Source organism: Theobroma umbraticum, unplaced genomic scaffold (assembly GCF_002168275.2).
Source record: "Theobroma umbraticum cultivar Fairchild unplaced genomic scaffold, ASM216827v3 scaffold_130.0, whole genome shotgun sequence".
Classification (NCBI taxonomy): Eukaryota; Viridiplantae; Streptophyta; class Magnoliopsida; order Malvales; family Malvaceae; genus Theobroma; species Theobroma umbraticum.
In genome coordinates this window covers 6,591,258-6,611,125 of record NW_018397264.1, presented here as the reverse complement: position 1 = coordinate 6,611,125, position 19,868 = coordinate 6,591,258, and the positions used below count along the sequence as shown (strand labels likewise).

The window sequence follows — 19,868 nt, the reverse complement described above, 5'->3', positions numbered from 1 at the left end:
TTGGACGATGAAATATTGGGAATTGAGGTGTTACGAGAAGAAGAATTTTATGTATTAAACAGATAAAAGTATATGTATATATAAAAGTTAAACCTAATCCAATTCATATTCTAACTGTAACTAATTGCCATTGTAATCTAATTAGTGATTTATATTTTAAACTCATAAATTCTTGTTGAGAGGATTTGTTTTTGATAAATTATTGAATATATGTAATAAATAAATAAATAATAAAACGTTTGTTATATTTCCATTTTAAGTTAACTTCAGTAACCAATACTAATATCTTTTCTGAGATAAAACCGTTGTTTTTTGGCAAGTAAGTGTATTTTCAGTTAAACCTCATGAGAATAAGAGATTGTTTTTCAAGTTCTCGAGGAGTGAATATATTCTTTATATTTTACATTATGTTTTAAGATGTAACTTAGGATTAATGTAGGTTGATAAAATGTCTCACAACAGTCCCTCTCTAACATTCTCAGTAAATTGAGCTGTTCTATGCAAGACATAGGCTTCCATACAATCAACTCCCTATTGCTAACTTTATTCTCGTACATAAAATTTGTTCAATTTACTTACAAAACAATGAGAGGTTCCTACTTGCATACAACATACAAAATGGCTAAACTTTTGGCGTTACAACTTCATATTAACCAAGATAACAGGATCCTCCATAAACAATAATCACAATATAATTCATTTGTTCTCTCTCCCCAAGAAATCCAGTTTAATGCGAAGAAACTCTCTCCTAGAGATGGCTAAAGTATCCAACGGCCAGGCTGACGAGAGCCACCATACAAACATAGAGGAAGGGAAATCCCACCCGAATTGGTCTGACATCAGACTTCCTCTTCAACAATTCCTACGAACAGGAAAAATAAATATCATAAAGTCGAATAGAGTTAAGAAAAACAGTAACTTGTGAACTGAGTGGCTAACTGCAGAATTCAGGATGCTCCCCTTGTAACTGTTCACTAAGAAAAGAACCAACCCTTCCTCCTTGATTTAACATTAAAAGTCAAACTAATAATGTTCCATGATTTTGTTTTCAAGACTATTTCTGCTGGTTAGATAAATTTATCTTGTAGCAACTTTCTCTCACTGCGTGCTTCGTGTGTCAATTTGAAAGGCTAGTGACAGTTGAGAGCTTTTTGCCGGAAGTTTATATAAAATGATGAAAACAACAATAAGAAATGCAGTTGAAAAGGCAACAGAAATGTCACTCACTAGTTCCCCTTTAAGCTTGTCCTTCTCTCGAGTAGCTATGCTTCTCTCTTCTGTCAGCTTCATGATGCTATGCTCAGCCTAGAGATGAATTCCATGTAAAATTAAGGTACTCAGTCTTGAAAACACACCAAAGTTTAGTTGTCATTTTTCAACTGAGAAATAAGATCATAATCATGCATAATAGCCTTATTAATCCTTCATAAAACTAAATGAATCCCCCTCCCTTACACCACCCCCAAAGAAATTGAAAAACTCTGAGGAAGAAGAAGTCATTTTAAAAACCAAAGTACAAGGTTAACATAAAAACCTACTCTAAATTAGAAAATATAGCCTTTTACAAGTCTGTTCTTCAGTCCAACTCCCGAGCAAAGATGATGCATAAGAAATTATTTCAGGTATGTTTTCAATCAGTCCTTTCAAAGAGCATCCATAAACCCTGAAATACTTCCTCTGTAGACAAAACAGTATCATTTTACAAACTTAAATCCAAGATGAAAAAACAAAAACCAACCTCTTTAAGCTTTGAATCCATAAAACGTAGCTTTGACTTTAACTCCTCAAAATCATCAGCCAACTTTAATTCCACCATGCCTTTTGCAGGTTTCGGTTCCTCCACATCCTTCGCAGGACTTGACTGCACACCATCAGCTGCTCTTAGCTCAGCTGCGTCATCCTTGGAAGTATCAAACCTTTGAACATCCTTAGTTGTTATTAACTCAACTGCATCCTTAGAAGTCCCAAACCCCACCACATCCTCAGCTACCTGGCACAAGAGAAAAGGTCCTTATCACAACTGGTATACCTAGCTAGAAGGGCAATTTAATATATAAAGATAGAAACAGCTACAACATGAAAATGCACTTACACTCTGAGGTGGAGGTATGTTTTCAACTCCACTTGATGCTCTATCTTTTGGGGATGAAGTTTCATGACCTGAATCTTGCTTCAACTCTCCATTAATTGGAGCCAAAACAGGTGACTGTAGTGGGCTTGTAAGGAATACTTTTAGCTTCTTCTCGTCAATGTGTTTGCCACTGTCTTTAGAAAACTGCCAATAGGAAACAATAAGAAATCACAGGAACAAGAAGAACAGCCATTGCATCAGCAAATTCTTACCATGTCAGATGTAATATCTTCCTCAGCTGTCCCAAAAGGAACTATTGTACTTTGAATCAGGAACTTATCTTTGCACATCAAGTCAGGTGGAGCAACACGCTGAGCTTGCATAGTAACTACACCAGTCAAAAGAGGTCAAAATCATTGTATCTGATATAGACTTATAGTTGTAAGCAGTTAACTAAACAGCTATTTGATAATAATTGCTATTATTTTGGCTTGGCATCCTATCTTAGTTGAAACCATATTAGATATGGTAATAACCTATTTACATACACTCCACAACAAACCCATAACTTACACAAACACAATTAATTTCATTAAAAATGTTAGGGAACACATAAGTAGAAGGACATCTCAACTAAACCTTATAATTTCAAACTAATTTAGTCTCAAAAAGAGCCACTCAATCTAAAACTATAGCAACCAACCAACACCCATCGATCACAAACAAACCAGCTTAAAAATTGGCTAGAATTAAATAGTAACAAAATAAATGTACCAGAATCGAAACATTAATGATTAAACCGCTGTGTCAAGCATGGCCTGATTCCATATAACTTTAAGAACAACAGATTACAAACTTTACAATTAATGTACCTGCGAGATCAGATGTTGATTTGGGCTTAACAATGCCAGTGTTGGGCCTGACACAGTACTTCTTAGGAGAAGTAGTCTTCACCTGAAATCAATTGTAGTTGAATGAATCTTAGTCGAGAATTCAATTCAAAGCAGATCAGAAAATGGGAAAACAAAAAGACCCAGAAATTAAAATTGGATATATATATTTTTTAAAGTAATCCAACGAAAGGGTACCTACCTTAAAGGCTACATATTGATCAGTCTTGTTGGTTAGTTGGATTAAGCATGAACTCTGCTTCTTCAATTCAACTTCAGTAAGAGAAAATGAAAAGAATGAATCAAACAGACTCCTGCATAAAAACCTCGTACCAACTTTTCTGAAGTAAAATTTAAGAAAAGAAAGGAAACTTACAAGTAAATTTGAGCTCTTGAGGGTGAATTTCCAAAAGCTCTGCAGCCATGGCCTCTGCAAAGATGACAACAAAAACCCAAACGTTAAAGCCTTGATCTTCCTAAAGCTAAGAAGTTTTCAAAGCTTAACTTTACATTATTCTGGAGATGGAAATGGAGGAGGAAGATTGAGATGCAGTTGGTGATCTAAAAAAAGCTTGAAGCACAGCAAATGAAAGAGAGAGAGAGAGAGAGAGAGAGAGAGAGAGAGTGAAAGCAAAGAAAGGTTATGCCTTTGTTTTTAGTTTGCATTGGAGAATGTAGCGTTGGTTACGTGGGTGGGTCTGTCTTTCTCTCTTCTGTGCTTTGTTCTTTCCCTCCTAGTAGCGGTTGTACCAGCTCTCCCTTCCCATTCTTTTCGCTTCACTTTCGTCCTTTTCAACTAACAGCTTCAGCTTTAACCTTTAGCCGGCTTTGCCCTTTTTCAACCTTTTTTTTTTTATTTTTAAATATACAAGCAAGTACTATTATTTTCATAAAATGTAATTGAATTGTAATTTATATTATAAGATTAATTTTTTTTATGTGTGAATGTATAGTAGTAATTGGCTTTTTGTGCACAATTTTTCAATTAATTTTTTCCTTACTTTTGCATTTAATACATATTGCTAGGCCCATTTTGATCAGAATGTGGGCCGTAAGACAGTAGCCACGACCCGAGCCATTTCGACAAGCTGGCTAATCGAGCCAAGCATGGGCCAATCACGTGCACAGCTTTTTAAAATTTGAACCGGCCTTTTTCACCCACTACAAAGCTTGGAGGGTGGGAAGGAAGGAAAGAAAAAGAAAACCATCAAATAACACTCACCGAAAGTGAAAAGGTCAAAAGGTCAAAATAAAATGAATTTTCCTTTACAAGTACTTTTTCCATCATGTTCTCCATAAAAGAAAACAAATAAAAAAAAAAGTATAAAAGATAATTAAAAGACAAAAAAAAATATGGCTTTTTTGGGGTCAATTTTGCCTTCGGAGTTGAATAATAATGACATAAAAGAAAAACTTTTCAACCCACAAAAAATGCAAAAAGGAAATAAAATTTTATGCATGGGGCAAAGAGTATGCTGAGTTTGGGTTACCCTTTTTTTTTAATTTAGTTATTTATAATTGATTGTAATTATTTTTATTATTATTATTATTATTATTATACAATAATCAAAGGAGGATAAGTTAGGCTATCTGACAAAAAGGTATACAAATTTTGATAGGCAATCTAATCAATTTAGCAAGTTGGGGGTTGGGACATTGAAGAGAAAGGCTTTCATGGTGTGTATCATAAGATTATAAGATTTCACAAAAAAAAAAAATGGTCTAAGTGATGGTTTAACCCCATTATTTGTTCACCTAATTACTAACTTTCTCATAACCAAGAATGGGTTTCAATCACAATTAGAGACTTTTATAAATAGTCTTACATATATTTGAATATTTAATTTAATAATAACTATATATATATATATATATATGCATCCGACTTAAAAAATTAAATTCAAATTCTTTTTTTAAAATTGTAGACAAATACTTAACATTATAAAAAGGTTATGAGAATGTTGAGAGAGAAAAAAAATTGACCGGTTAAATTAAAGTGAAAAATAAAAAATTGAAAAAGAGAAGTAACTAAGATAAATTAAAAAAATTAAAGAAATCAAACATAATCTATTATAATAAAAGAAAACTGAACATAATCTATTAAATTATGGCTGTTCAATCTATTTAATTTAATTAATTAATGGTGTTTTAAAATTAATTCCAAAGCAAAGACGATGGTTCATGATTTGAGACAACGTGTTTAGTTGCGTGTAGCTATCTAAACGCCTAAATGCAAAACGTGCAATACATGTTTTTAGGCTTTGCCCGACCAACTTTTGCCAGCCAATTGCTCTCAACTCAATCGCGTGGGTCAAGGCCAGTGTTCTTCTCATCATCGGCATATATTATGCCCTCAATGCGTGAACAAACTCGTTTTATTAATTTAAATTTATAAAAATATATATTAAAAAATTTATATACTTTACTTTTAAAAAATATTTAAATATTCCTTGAAATTATTTTTTTATTCTACATCAAAATAACATTAACGATTCAAATTTAATTTAATAAAATATTTTTATTTAAATTCTCTCCTAAAATCTTGAAATTATAATTCAATTTGTAGCATTAGTTCATTTCAATCCATCGAACAATCAAAATTCAGAAAAAAAAATTTAGCAACCTTAACTTTAATGATAAATCGAAATTTTGTATTATAAAAAAACTATATTGTTGTAGAATTAAATGATATATGTATTGTAATATAACTCTTAATTAAATATTATAATCTAATTAGATAATAATATTATATTATAATCTTAATTAAATAATTTATATAATTATTTTAATAATGATATTCGCATGAGTGTGCATTGTACTATCCATTTAATTACCAAATTAAAAGTACTTAAATCATTTTGCCTCACAATAATTGCTATTTTCTTAAAAATATAAGGAAAAAATGGAAATAAGAAAAAGAACTCGTGGACATTAATGTCCCAAAAGCTTTTTCGATGAAAACAATGAAAAGAGAAAGAAATAGTAATTATTATTACATTGGAAAGGTGGATGTTTTCAATTAAATTTGATTTGTGGTATTATTTTATATTATTAATAAATAATTTTTATAATTATTCATGTAGTTATTCACACGACGACATATTAAGATATTATAAGATACCAAATAAAAAATACTTGAATGATTTTTCCTAGCAAATAAATGTTAATTTCTCTTTTTAAAAAATTAAATAAATAAAAAAAATGGGGACTCGTGGGCGAAACGTTTTATTTTATTTTTATTTTTATTTTTATTTTTCGATGAAAACAAGGAAAGAGAGAAAAACTGGCAACTGTCAACAAATCCCAGCAACCAAACACTAAGAAGTGAACAACACAGCATCTATAAAAACGTCGTGGTCTTCTATTGTTTAAAACAAACACACGCTCTCCTCGTTCTCCTCCTCTCTTCGTGATCTTCGCCCCTTCTGTCTTTCTATTTCTCTGTGTTTTTTTTTTGTTTCTCAGATCTCTCTCCCTCTTTCCTTGAATCTATCGAAATTGATTCTAATGGCTTCTACAACTGGTGCTTCATTGAAATTCACTTCCCTTTCGTCTTCTTTCAAGCAGACACCGGTTACTTTCCTATCTTGATCCTTTTTTATGTTGTGTTGTTTTAGGATCTGGTTTTTGTCTTCTGATTGTTGTCTTTTGCTTATTGGGGCTTTTTTTTCTCTTACGGTTTTAAGTTGGGTTTGGTTAAAAACGTTGATGTTGGTGCTCTGTTTTTCGTCTCTTTCTTTTCTGTTTTAGGCAGTGTAACAGAGTTTGTGGTGGGTTTGACTTGATTTGGTTTGATTTTTGAGTTGATTTTCCTTGATGGGTTTTGGGATTTGATGGTGAAATTTAAATATGCTAACGAATGCAATCATGTGAACGGTTGAAAGATACCATCTTTGATCTTTTGTTGCTTGAATTTTCTAATAAAGTTATAGACTCTAAAGGCTTCTTGAGATTTCAAACAATAGAGCTTCATGCTATGGATCAGTTTTTGCATGATTGTTTTATCATTTAAATGACAGTTGTCTTAGCTTTCTTCTCCAACTAACTCAATCGACCTTATTGTCAATCTGCTGCTTTGTGTAAAGACACCCAAGTCTAAGCTCAAAAAAGCATATTTCAAGATCTCAACTTGGCTTTGGTAAGGTTGGATTTGAGATCTAAAGACTACTACGTTCTTTTTTAATGTGTTTTTGAAGGTGGTTCAATGTGATTCCCTGTCAAACATGCAATCGCATCTGTTTTCATGTTCTGTCTTTCTTGTATCATATGACTTACTGGTTCTGGCTGGATGTTATGCCTTCATACGGAGTGTTTAATGGATTTATTCAATTCTTTGATTGAATGTTTGAGCAGGTACCTCTTCGTGGGGTCGCCCATGTCAACTCAGTCAGCTTCCCATCTCTTGGAATGCGACCAAGGTCATTGCGCTTCCGCGTTTCCTGCGCGGTATGTTTTTCTTTTCATCTGCTGTGTGGTTTTTTACTTGAATATTTGGATCTTGGTTCTCCTCCCTGCATCAAACGGGGTATACATTTAGCTATGCAGTTACATTTAGTGCCAACAAAGAGAGCCCACAATAAGATCATTGAGACAAATCTAAACTCAAAATACGTTCATATGTGAAACGTGCAGATGAAAGGACCATTAACCATGGCTGCATGGCCCATGACAGAGATGTTTCTAGGAACATTTATCAATATGAAGAGATGCAATCTTCTTTATATAATCTTGACTAGTTTAGCATGTTAAGTACATTCTGCATTTGTCTGCTTGCATTTGTAGTGATATGAAGCCTTTACATGCATCTCTGATTTCCCCCATCATATGACAAATGTGCTTAACCAGCTATGGGATATTAACACGTTCAGGCAAAACCAGAGACAGTGAACAAAGTTTGTGAAATAGTGAGGAAACAACTGGCACTACCTGATGATTCTTCCATCACCGGGGAGTCAAAGTTTTCTGCGCTTGGAGCTGATTCCCTTGACACGGTAACCAAATATCTGTCCTGTTTTAACTTTCCTAGCTCGTTAGGATGTAGTAATAATCAGTTTTTTGCCTGTGATTCTTAACCTTTATGTTTTAACATTTGGAATTAGTTTTATGTGGGTTATTTATCTGGTTCTTGGTGGATAACATATTCACAAGTTATGTCATAGTATTCTAAGTATGGACGTTTGTGTCAAATTCTTCTTGTGATATTGTTCTATAATGAAAAATCTCTCTTTGACTATGGACTGATCTGTCCTTTATTCTGTTTTTATATCGTGTGTATGAGTAGGTTTTGATTCGAATAAAATATTGACATCCCATACTTCTGATTTCTCGTGTTTCAGGTGGAGATTGTGATGGGACTCGAGGAGGAGTTCGGAATCAGTGTGGAAGAAGAAAGCGCCCAGAGTATTAGCACCGTTCAGGATGCAGCTGACCTGATTGAGAAGCTCATGGATAAGAACTGTGCTTAAATTGCAAACAGCCCAAGACAAGTCACTTGTGAACCCCTTTTTTTGCCCCTCCTTTGTTGGCAATTTGGCATACCGTCGGCTTTGTTTTGTTGCTTGTAGAACGTTTATAACCTAAGAGTATCTTACCTGATGAATCCACCCCAAGTTTGGCTGTTCATCTTTATCCTTACAGCTTATGTAGAACTCTAATGTCTCATTTCCCTGTTGTCCTCAGGCATTTGTTTCATTATGTTATCATAAAATACACTGCTCAAGGCCATAGAGCATGTTTCCACCTGGAAAAATCTATAAATTATGCTGCTTACTGCTTTACTTGCATTGCTTATTTTCACAGAGGTAAATGGGGTTTGGCTTAGGATGATAACCCGAGAAAACCCGACTTGATCCGAAATCTGTGAGCAGGCCACACCCTTTCTTCTCCCTTTTCATGTTGGGTTGGATTTCAGTGCGAATTCACCTCCCAACCTAAGAAGAAGAAAGGGAACAAACAATAAAAACATTGCTTAATCCAACGCTGTAACCCTGCTTAATTGACATGAAGAGGTAACTTGGAGCACGTGGGGATCCTTTCCAAGCTCCAATAAACAAACATTTGGTGATGATCCAACTCTGAAACTGCTTAGTACAGTAGAGAAAGATCATTTACTTTTAAGTCAATTTTTTTTCCCCTGCTGCAATGTTTGATTGTTTGAAAAAGGTACCTTTTGAATCCGGAGAAACAACCTGTCATCTAAATGATTTCCATTTTGTTCCCCTCATTATCATGATCTTGAGAAAGAAAACGTTAGAAATTCGACACAAAAGTTTTCTCAAAGTCAGCCAAGGATAAAAGTAAAGTTAGTCTGGCCAGAGTGCATACTGTTCGGCCATATTTTCATGTGGATGGTTGGATTTTAAATCACTTCCTGCATGACTCGCCATGATTCACATAGGACGATTAGAAGCCAGTTGTTTTCCTGCAGATTTCATTTGATAAAGGAACGATTTGTGAACTTAAAAGAAGAAATGAAATGGTAGTTCCCCCCATAGCCATTTCCAAAGGTAGGACAGTGGCGGGAGTTCTGAAAGTGATTTAAAGTATTATTTATTATTTAAATTTATTTCTAAATTATAATTTTTAATATTTAAATTTATTAATTTATTTTAAATACGGAGTTTAATTTTCATTAATAACATACATAAAATTTATTTTAAATTTAATTTGTTTTCGAAATTAACAATTAAATACCCTCCGCCACTTGTATCAAAAGAATATTTTTGTCTTTTGGTAAATAAAATTTCATCTAGGTACAAGCTGATGATCTTGGACGGTATTGCTTGCTTAAGAAGAAAGAGTTTTGAGGGAGACATTTTAATCATTTTGGATTTAAACTTCAAATTAGAAATTTCATTTTCAAATTTCTAGAAAAGGGATTAAGCTATGAGGTAAGAAACGACAACCTCGTAATTATGTTACATATGGACCATTACCTAGTACTAGTAATCATTTTTATGCATGCAAAAAAACAAAAGAAATTAAAGTTTAAAATTTAAAATTTAGAACCCAAAGTTGGATTAGGCAAAAGGAATAAGAGGTAGTTAGTAAAATTGTGGTACAAACATTGAAGCTTATTTGCTTCTCATCTCCTCTTTCCTTTTTAATTCTTTTTGCCCTTTTACCATTTCCTTGAACAGAAGGAAATGAGTTGATGGTAAAGCAGAGAAGGTGGTGTCTGAGTGCAGCATGGGACTTCTAAAGTAGAAAGGGGAAAAAGAAAGAAAAAGACCTCATAGGGAAGATGGCAGTCAGAAGAGACAAAACAGGTTCACCTAAAACCCAGTATTATATTACTCATGATCAACCAACATGTGATTGGATTCTTCAATAATCAAAGAGACACCAAAATTCTGGTCGTTTTGGTGTGTTTCACATGCCCGCATAGTTTTTTTTTGCAGACACAAATACCATGTGCCACCTTATTTGTTCATCAGCCATTTGAAGCAGGGGAAAAGCCCCAAAGTCATTAAGGATCTAAAAGAAGCCATGAAGGCTTCAATTTGTGAAGAACAGATGCTTTTCAATCAGATTGTCAAACTAGTTCACAAAATTACATCAAATGCAACTTCTGTGCGGACAACAACTCCATGTTTATTTCAATTAATACAACTCCTTAAGAGGAGCTGCAAAAGCAAACAACCGTATTAAGGAGTAACTAGCTAGATACATTATGATCATGTACTGCGCCAGGTGAAACAAGAGAAATGAAGAAGATGAGCAGAGGGTATAACCTGGCGCTGGAACCTACAACAGTAAATAGAGTTTTCTTCTAACCAACAAATATAAATTTACAGTACTCTAAAGTGCTGAATTAAGCAATAAGCTACCACAACTGGAAAAGCTGCTAAGTTTAAAGACCCAACTGAAATCCTATGAGAAGTGGAGAAACCCGGCAATGATCCGAATGGAGGAAATGCTGCAGAGTCGGGACCCGCCGACATCAAGTCATCGGGATTCGGCGGGCTTGGACTGGAAGGAATGGTGGGCATGGAGGAGCCGGTGGTAGGAACCACTCCACCTGGAGATGGGAATAAGGGAGCAATGTCGGGTGATAATTCTTGGAAAGGGGACAGGGGAGGATCTGACATAGATACTGGTGAAGCTGAGACAGTAGGAATATCTGAACTCAGCTGAGAAGAAGCTAAAGATAGCAAAGGTGTGGCCATGAAAAACATGATGTGTAGTAAGAGAAACCAAAAGGAGGCCATTCTAATGATAAACAAATCAATGTCACACTTATTGGAGAGCCTAAACGTTATATATATCTGGTAATGATCAATCTTTCTAGTGAAAAAAGAAAAGAAAAGAAAAGAAAAGCAAAGCAAAAAAGCAAAAGGAAGTGGAGAAAGGGTGTGAGCCTTTAGGTAGGAGTGATCATGGAGTCCCTTATAAAGGTATGACCATGGGGGATCTCAGTGGGGCCAACTGCCACATGGCAAACCACAATGGGCCAGTGATGAGAAAATACAGGTTGGCAGTGTAGAAAAAAGAGACAAAAGATTAGTGAAGTTTTGTTGTGATGTGTTTGTTAGCTGATGATTCCTTCACACCCCGTGAATTTGGCCAAATGCCCTATTTTTCGGTTAATCAATCTCAACTCAATCTACTGTGTTTAATTTTTTTCTTGTTTGTTATGTTTGATGGAGTAAGTTTTACCAAAACCTGGAAGGAACCTCAAGTTCTTATTTAGATGGGATTTCTACTTTGAGGAAAGATTAAGCAAGAATATTTTGGGGGCAAAGATGTAAATAGAGAAAAACAAGTTGGTTTTCCACAGAAAAAGTTAAGTTCCCGGAAATTGCGGGGTTTAAGTTTAACCGAAGAGAAGACAATAGGCTAGAAACATGAACAAACCTCTCGTTTACGTGAGTGGAAGTGAAAGGACGTCTGGTTTTTCGTTTTTCGACTTTTAATGTAACTAAGAGAAACAAACTCTGGATCAAACTAAATTTCTGATGCTCAAGGCAGTTGAAGCGAACTGTCATCCACCAAACTGATTTAAGAGAACTTTTGATTTCTAACCACCCTCCCCTCCCCCCATTCCAACAAAAATAAAAAGAGAAAAATCTTTTAATTACCAAGTTCGATGGCAAAGAATATCTGTTAGCTTACTGTTCCTTCCTAGTCCACATGAGGAACAGGTAGATTATATTAGCTGGAGGAATTCATGGATTCTAAGTAAGTACTATTAATTTTTCAACAAAAAGAATTTAATTATCCTGACGTTCTTTGAAGAACCAAATGAGATGGGGCAGTTGTTAAAATTCATTTCGTAGTGTATGAGTACAGGTTGGAGGGGGCAGTGTCCCACAAACAAAATGCGTGGCACTGTTGAACAGCGCAACAAACCTAATTTGCTCTGGTAGTGTAAACTATTCTAGTAACAAGTTTTGGAAACTGAATTCTGATGTAAAAGGGCAGGTTTGGGTGTGCTCTGAACAAAGAAATATAGGCCTAAGGTTAGACAATAGAATTGGTCCGTCCCTCTTTGTATCAAACTTGCATCAACTAAATAAAGATTGACAAATAACGAAAGGAAATGCATAAATGTACAGCAGTTGCTTTCAAGAAAATTCTCGAAAGAAAGAAAAAGGCTTAAATTGAATATATCAAGGATGATACGGAGTATACATGGATTTTATAGTTACAGGCCCGGAGGAGTACTGAATAATAAAATATAACTCACCTCAAACATGGTTCATTTTGACCACCCGAGTCCAGAACCCCATAAACATGTTGAGCTTGTCCTTTTGAAAAAATCAGTTACTCCACAATGCCTGTAACAAGAGCACATAAGTAAATCTGAGAATCTACTAATCTATGAAAGTAAACGAGAAAAAAAATAAAGAAGGAAAGTCGGTCAACCTCAAGAACTTTAGATGCAACGTGGCAGCCGCTGCAATTCCGAGATTACAAGCGAAGCAACATTGGCTAATCCAGGTATACTTGAGCTTTTCAGCTCAGCAACGATGCCTTCAATACGTGTAATTTCAGGTTTAGAAATGGATAGTATCATGGCATGTGACAGGTACTGTCTACAGGAATAACCAACAGCATGAAGTATCCGCTGCAAGAGCAAGTGAGAGATGCCCTTGCGCCAGGCCTCCAGGATTGAACCTGCCTTTGGAAGATTAGTTAGGAATCCAGTTGTGGCTTCCCTTGGAGCTGCCTTGAGCAACAATACAACACATTCCGAGGCTATGTCTGCAACGCTTGCTTCACGAGATGCACTTAACTCTAGCAACACTCCAACATTGCTGCCAAAATCCATTATATCTCTTATGTATTGCTGCTGATCAACTGGACCCGTTGACTCAGAAGAACCATCACCTAAAAGTGTGGGTTCTTTGGTATAAACAAAATCTTTTCTACTGCCTACAGAGCGCAGAAGAAAAGCCCTACACAAGCAAAGGGTTGGCTCAAGAAAATCTTCCATATCCTTCGCGTATACAAACTCCAAAAGATTTCCAATCTTCCTAACTACCTTGAGCTGCGAAAGTAACTTGAAATCCATCTCTGGAGCAGATGCCAAAGCCAGACACAGTTTGACATTGTTTACATTTGCATTTGTCAGATCGCCAAGCAAAAATTCAAAACATTTTGAGACCATTTTCAGATCTAAAATGTCAGAGATTTTAATATAATCAAACTCAATGAGCATCACTAGAAGCTTCTGTGCATACATGGGAATGGGATCTTCATCTTCAATCAAGGCGGGGTAAAGAGGAAGAAAATGAGAATTAGATATCAATTTCAGATCCTCTGACCTTTGATCGTTTAATGAAGGTTCATTCAAGAAGATGACCATCACATCAAACATAATTTTCAGGCACAAAAATCTGGCATTACCATCTTTGTTGCCCTTGTAAAGAACAGCAAGGCTAGGGAGAATTCCACGGATAAAATCATTTGGGCTTTCAAGAATTACTGGAGACTCTTCAGGGATAGATTCCAGAATTCGTAACAATGTTATTTGGAAATCGTCCCGCCCCTGGTCAATCAAAAAGATAGCCTGTATCAGTATTTGTGAGGATTATTTATCTTACATTTTTTGGCAAAAGAGAGCACAGAACCCATTCTGTCCACCTCAAAATGGTAAGAAGTCAATTATCGGGCCAAGAAATTGAAGCAATTAACAAACAAGGTAACAAAAGCATTTCACTGTTGAAACAGCTGGGTACAAACTTCTAGCGAAATATATCAATTGCATAATCTTTTAGAGGCCTATCTTTACAAAAAATTTCACACAACGTTTGCAGTACGGGCATTGAATACTGCTTGCAACAGACATTTTTCCAACCCATTACCCTTCTTTTTTTCCTTTTTCATGTTAGCCAAGGCACGGTACTTAGGCATCTGGCATAGTGACATGTCATTCAAAGTCACAGTCAACTCGGAGAACTAGCCCAACTTTTTTTAGATACTTTCTGGTCGCTGACATAAACTATATCTTGACTGAATAAAGAAAAATGTAGATATGTTGTCAAAATATAAATCAGAAACACAGTTGAGTATTTGATTTATTAATTAATATATTATTTTTTATTTAAAAAATAAAATTTAAATCCTTTTTTCTCAATTATTAAAAAATATATATAAATCAGAGATGATACACAACAAAAGATGGCTTAGATGCAACTACTTACTTGAAACGGTGTCTCCACAACTTGGATAAGGTTTGCCAACTGCCGCAAGACCTGATGAGTGACCACTCTGTTTCTGAAAGATGAGCTCCCAAGAAGATGAAGAATGACAGGAAACAAATGAATATTGTTCTTGGGAGCAGCACGACTGGTAAGGGCAGAGATCTGCCCATGTCGCCTTCCTCCCATCATTTGCTGAATATCTCCAGTTATACCATCCAGTAAGGCAGGCACTGTAGATGCCACAACATGAAGAAATGAATCTAGACACTGCTGTAGATAGTTATCCTTCTCTTTTGCCAATCTGTCCACTGTGGGGAGTAACCTTGCGTTGCAAAAGAATTGTGGTAACCACCTCCTACCGTTCTTACAAAGAAGAGCCACAAAAACAAGTGCTTTGCCCCGCAAAACTTCACTTCCTTGCTCAATAAGAGACGCAAGACTAGGCACCAGATTCTTGTCCTCCACCAATGGTAGAAGGTACCGTCCAATATTTGTGAACATATGGCTTCCAAGCATAGCCATATTTAGAATATTTAAGCTGATTTGCTGTTCACGCAGATTGCCCTTGATAAGAGCAGATGCGATATCCTTGAGTGAAAGTTTGTCTATAACTGATTGAATGCAATGGGGACTGAAACGAACGAGGCGAACCAAACAAGATCCTGCAGTTAGCCTCATGCTCTCCTGCTTCCCTGCAGCCCTATAAATGTAACACAGGTTACTGATCACATCCTGGCTGGTGAAACGAGTGGCCCAATGTCCTCCTTGGCTGCAAATATTTTCAATTGTCCTAAGTGCGTAAAGTTGAGTCATATCATCCTCTCCTTTGCGTAAAACTGATGACACCAATGAAATCAATGAATTTTGAACCTGTCCAAAAGGGAAGGAAACTCCTTACAAATAATTGAAAATAAATGAAAATCAAATGAGAGAGAAAACAAGACGGGCAAAAGGCTATTGCACAAGCCACAGTTCTCTTTAAGCATTTGATTCAAAACTTCAAAACTTTAGCAAGGGCATAAGAAACTAACCTGCCAGCCAGATACAGGCCTGTTGTCTTTTGATGGAGATTCAGGCGGATTATTATCTCTTGCATGCTCGTTCTGAGTGGAAATATAGAACAGTAATTCCCCTAAAGCAGCCATAGAAAATCTCCTCACTTTTTCCTGCCTGTCTCTGAGACCATCAGTAAGTGCACCTAAAATTCCAGAATTTGCTAAGTCATCTTCAATGAAAGTAGAATGCCGAATGAGCAAACCAATCAGTGAAGCAAGTTGAACACGCAAAGCTGAAGTCTTGGACTGCCTGAACATTTTGACAAGCATGAGCATTATCGGTCCATTGGTCAAGACATTGGCTGCATCTGCATTATTACTAAGCATCTCGAGGTATCTAATCACATTTTGCTTCTCACCAATACCGGAATTTCCACCAAATATTGATATGATCCTATTGTTGAGTGCATCCAACTGCTCCTTCGCCATCTTTATGAAATCAGATGGTTGCAAAGCCTCAAAGGGTAGTGAAGGAATTACCTCTGACATTTTATCAGATTTTCTGCTTGGCATTACAGGTCTTACAGAAAGATCAGAAGGATGCCAGAGAACTTCTGAGATATTATTGGATGATTTTGAATAATCAGACTCAAGGGCATACCCTGGACTTTCCTTGATTCTCTGATTTCTGTGTTGTGAACTGACACTGGGTGGGGCGGCAGCTGCTTCAACCTGATATGAAGATGATTCCTGATCATATGTTTTTGAGTCATCTGAGGCAGGCAAATTACTCACAGCTGGACCATCTGATCGGTCAATGTTATTATCCCTCTCTTCCACTTTGAACTGTTGCTGATTCTGACTTGAAAATTTGTCTTCAGTCGTACAAGTTGGGGTATCTGACCCATCTGGTTCATCTTGCCCTTCCTCTTCAGTGTTCTCATCAAAATCAAGTTCCATATCATTGTTCTCAATTTTAACTTCAGATTCATTCTCAGAGTTATTTGGCAAGGGCCTTCTGTAATTTTCCTTCTCATTCTCCTTCTGTAAGTTTGTTTTGGCTATTCTAGACAACCTCAAGAGGTTCACACGCTTAATAGCACTGGAATGATCTTTATGCTTCTCCTCCATTCCTTTTCCAGGAGTCTTTATTTGAGTTTTACGCCCAATTGGTGTACCCTTAACAGGTGTCTCATGCCCTCTTAAACCCACCAGAGAATTCTCGTCCTTTCTTGAAGCCCCTTTTAGATCTTTTTCCCTATTTTTAGGAGGGGTCTTGCTTTGAGATCTGTCACCATTACGCTCTGAGAGACATGGCTTAGCATATAACTCTATCATATTTTCAAAAGCAGGCTGTGGAGGTAAAGGTACTAGAGAAAATTTAGACCTCCAAAAGGCATGAACACAAAGCTCAGACCACTTTATTCTCTCCGCTGGATCTTTAACCAGGAGAGAATTAACAAGATTGACAAAAGAAGGGCTTGGACTTCCTGGGAGTGGAGGAGTCGGATCCGAGAGGATGGATTTTACAAGCTGAGTGAATTCCCTTCCTACAAAAGGAGGCTTTCCTGCATAACACTCGTATAGCACACAACCTAGGGCCCAAAAATCAGATGCATAAGAATGAACACCTCCATCCTCAAACAATTCAGGAGCCATATAACAGGGTGTTCCACGTTTTGCTTGTGGCAGCTAAACAAGTGCATACAGAAAAAACACAATAATGAACAACTTAAAAAAGGAAGAAAGAAAGTGAATATTTTATCAAAAGAACTTGATTAAATTGGCAATTTAACTTTAAGGCATAGAATGCCACAATGGTTAGAAGACCTACCATAGAAGAAGGTGTTTTAGATATATCACTCAACTTTCTTGCTAGTGCAAAGTCACATAACTGCATGACATAAATATATGAATGTGAAACTCAATTGCAGAGGAAGTGTGATCATAGAACTCGATATTATGAGAAAGTTATAGTAGATATGTACCTTAGTATGCCCATTCTCGTCCAAAAGGATGTTTGATGGTTTTAAATCGCAGTAAATGATTCCTTTTGAATGTAAATATCTGGTGATGAAAAACATTTCCATTAATAACTCGAAACGACAGTAAAACAGAAGAAAAAACATATTACATAAGGAAATTGTAAACTATAAAGAGAAAAGAACATATCCTTACTGCAAAGCTTTGACAAGATCATAGGCCAAAAAATGAATTGAATCTTCAGGCAGTTGACCATCCTGCAACCCATCAATAAAAAATTGATAATGCAACTCAAAATATGTTTCTCAAACTAGCATACCAGCAGTCAAGATCCTCAAATCTGACTTAGTAAGTCAGACCAACAAAATTCCACAGTTCCTTTCAAGGCTTAAAAGAAAGAAAAGGACATGATCACTAAGTACCTGCCGTAATAAGGTCATGAGATCTCCGCCGGTACAGTATTCCAAAACTAACCACAAATGTGCAGAAGTTTCGTACCTTGATAAACAGATAAAAAATTGAGAAAAAATTTAAATATGCTGAAAACTTTGTACAAGTAAAATATCTAAACTGGCTAAAACTTACCATGAGTAAAACTTTAGTATATTCGGATCATTTAAAGAGTGAAGTATCCTAACCTGAAGAAATTCATGCAAAAAGAGTAAAAATAGAACTAAAATTGCACAAATAGCAGTTTAATTTGGAAAATTAGAAATTAATCATTAAAATCGATATTATTAAATCATCTCAAAAATTCCGAAAATTTAGAAGAGAAACGGCTCTAACTTCAATAAAGATCATGTCTAGTAAAATTACAAGCTACAATTGCATCAATAGCAGCTCCATTTTCAAAAATAATTAATCATTCAAATCATCCAAAAAATTTATAAAAAAAAGATGTTACTTCTTGAAGAACTTTGCTCCGCTGTGATTTGTCGACGCTTTTGATTGCGAAATACTCGATCGTCTTCTTCTTCCTTCCTTTATACACATTCTACAAAAACATTGAGAACTTAAATAAGCAAAATGTAGCAAAATAAAACTTAATCGGCTTTGAAAAATTCGCGAAAGCTGAGAGAATGAGAGGATATTACCGAGTATTTGCCACGGCCGATGGCTTCGTACATGTGATAATGGTTCATGTCGATGAGGTTAGGGTCCCGATCTGAAAATTAAGAGAGCGGTGAAGGGTATTTTGGGAAGGATATTCGCTGGGAGCTTTGGTGGGGAGATACTGAGTGAGAAGGGATTAGAGTGTGAGAAATTTGGCTTTAGCGATTCGTCAAATGGGAGAGAGAGAAAGAGAAAGGAAAGAACTGTGGAAATGAGCGGGAAATGAATGTAAATTGAAAATCAAAAAAAAAGAAAAAAATAGTATAAAATTACAAAAAAAAGAACAAAATAGTATATGGTCGGGCTGACGTGGCGACAATCACGTGACTTGAACGTGATATGATTTCAAGATGGGCTGAGACGGGTGTTTTATACGACAGGCCAAAATGGGCTTCAATTTTTAATATTGCTAAAAAATTTTATGATCTATTACACTTTAAGAAATAAAGCTCTTATTTTTTTCATTATATTTAAAGAAGTATAGATGCTTTTATTTATATCAACATAATCACTTAATTTTAATTAAATATTAATAACTGTTGAATTTAATATCTGTTAATATTTTTTATCCATGTAATATATAACGTGACTATGTGATAAATAACACATTGTATATAAATTTCACACTAATAGTTAGTTAATCATGTTATAAGAATAGAGAGAAAGTATTAGTTTATAATGGATTTCACGATTCATACATTTTCCTTAAAGTATCTTGTAATTGGATACCTTACATTGTTTGAATAGTATTTTATAATTAAATTTAGATAGTAAATTTACTATCTATCATAAGTTTGGATAATGATCTTAAAGTACTCAGTTCACTAACTTGATTATTAATAATAATTTTTAATATTAAGTTTTAGTTTATATATATTTTTGTTTATAAATTTTTTATAATTCATGCAATACTTACGAAAACTTATTATTGTTTTAAAAATGATTTTAAACTTTGATTTATTTTGCCTGTCAACGTTCTTAAAAATTGAGAATTTCTAAAGTATAGTAATTATCTTGCCTATTGACATCCTCAAAAAATGAGAATTTCTTTGAACACAATAAAACAATAGAGATTTTTTTTCGTATAAAGTGTAATCCTTTGGGGGCTTTTTATTATTTAAGTATATTTATTTTCAAATAAATGCTTAGTCCAGAAACAAATTATCTA

The 19,868-nt window shown here is 35.2% G+C and overlaps 4 protein-coding genes across 5 annotated transcripts; 1 reads left to right on the top strand and 3 right to left on the bottom strand.

Annotated features, from left to right (window-relative positions):
• Window positions 1-513: 513 nt before the first annotated feature.
• LOC110421071 (vesicle-associated protein 1-2-like) lies at window positions 514-3,682 on the bottom strand. 2 transcript variants are annotated; one of them, XM_021434533.2, is made up of 9 exons: window positions 3,609-3,682; window positions 3,338-3,391; window positions 3,164-3,234; window positions 2,944-3,025; window positions 2,344-2,459; window positions 2,093-2,275; window positions 1,739-1,990; window positions 1,228-1,305; window positions 514-862 (listed from the first exon to the last, which is right to left on the bottom strand). In XM_021434533.2, the coding sequence occupies exons 1-9, from the start codon at window positions 3,625-3,627 to the stop codon at window positions 749-751; spliced, it is 969 nt and encodes a 322-aa protein (XP_021290208.1). In that variant the 5' UTR covers window positions 3,628-3,682; the 3' UTR covers window positions 514-748. The 2 variants fall into 2 exon arrangements, with proteins under 2 accessions (XP_021290208.1, XP_021290209.1); XM_021434534.2 differs by having other exon boundaries at window positions 3,472-3,613.
• A 2,641-nt stretch (window positions 3,683-6,323) lies between these two features.
• Window positions 6,324-8,738, top strand: LOC110422099 (acyl carrier protein 1, chloroplastic-like). The gene is made up of 4 exons (XM_021435878.2): window positions 6,324-6,534; window positions 7,315-7,407; window positions 7,830-7,952; window positions 8,298-8,738. Exons 1-4 carry the CDS (start codon window positions 6,469-6,471, stop codon window positions 8,424-8,426), a joined length of 411 nt encoding a protein of 136 aa, XP_021291553.1. The 5' UTR covers window positions 6,324-6,468; the 3' UTR covers window positions 8,427-8,738.
• Window positions 8,739-10,417: 1,679 nt separating this feature from the next.
• On the bottom strand, window positions 10,418-11,444 carry AGP25 (arabinogalactan protein 25). Its single transcript, XM_089784491.1, has one exon. The coding sequence runs from the start codon at window positions 11,169-11,171 to the stop codon at window positions 10,752-10,754; it is 420 nt and encodes a 139-aa protein (XP_089640617.1). The 5' UTR covers window positions 11,172-11,444; the 3' UTR covers window positions 10,418-10,751.
• Window positions 11,445-12,536: 1,092 nt separating this feature from the next.
• On the bottom strand, window positions 12,537-18,890 carry LOC110422094 (kinase family with ARM repeat domain-containing protein). The gene is made up of 11 exons (XM_021435874.2): window positions 18,682-18,890; window positions 18,492-18,581; window positions 18,173-18,225; window positions 18,010-18,085; window positions 17,783-17,844; window positions 17,593-17,671; window positions 17,439-17,498; window positions 15,641-17,296; window positions 14,610-15,479; window positions 12,829-13,954; window positions 12,537-12,740 (listed from the first exon to the last, which is right to left on the bottom strand). Exons 1-10 carry the CDS (start codon window positions 18,727-18,729, stop codon window positions 12,839-12,841), a joined length of 4,110 nt encoding a protein of 1,369 aa, XP_021291549.1. The 5' UTR covers window positions 18,730-18,890; the 3' UTR covers window positions 12,537-12,740; window positions 12,829-12,838.
• Window positions 18,891-19,868: the final 978 nt, after the last annotated feature.

Bases quoted from the DNA above. Each gene is read 5' to 3' on its own strand.
- LOC110421071 (XM_021434533.2), bottom strand. The intron at 2,276-2,343 runs GTAAGAATTTGC...TCCTATTGGCAG, and splicing joins AAGATATTACATCTGACATG to TTTTCTAAAGACAGTGGCAA. The intron at 1,991-2,092 runs GTAAGTGCATTT...CTCTTGTGCCAG, and splicing joins ACATACCTCCACCTCAGAGT to GTAGCTGAGGATGTGGTGGG.
- LOC110422099 (XM_021435878.2), top strand. From the start codon at position 6,469: ATGGCTTCTACAACTGGTGCTTCATTGAAATTCACTTCCCTTTCGTCT. The intron at 7,408-7,829 runs GTATGTTTTTCT...TAACACGTTCAG, and splicing joins GCTTCCGCGTTTCCTGCGCG to GCAAAACCAGAGACAGTGAA. The intron at 7,953-8,297 runs GTAACCAAATAT...CTCGTGTTTCAG, and splicing joins GAGCTGATTCCCTTGACACG to GTGGAGATTGTGATGGGACT.
- AGP25 (XM_089784491.1), bottom strand. From the start codon at position 11,171: ATGGCCTCCTTTTGGTTTCTCTTACTACACATCATGTTTTTCATGGCC.
- LOC110422094 (XM_021435874.2), bottom strand. From the start codon at position 18,729: ATGAACCATTATCACATGTACGAAGCCATCGGCCGTGGCAAATACTCG. The intron at 18,582-18,681 runs GTAATATCCTCT...ATGTTTTTGTAG, and splicing joins TCGGCCGTGGCAAATACTCG to AATGTGTATAAAGGAAGGAA. The intron at 13,955-14,609 runs GTAAGTAGTTGC...TTGATTGACCAG, and splicing joins TTGTGGAGACACCGTTTCAA to GGGCGGGACGATTTCCAAAT.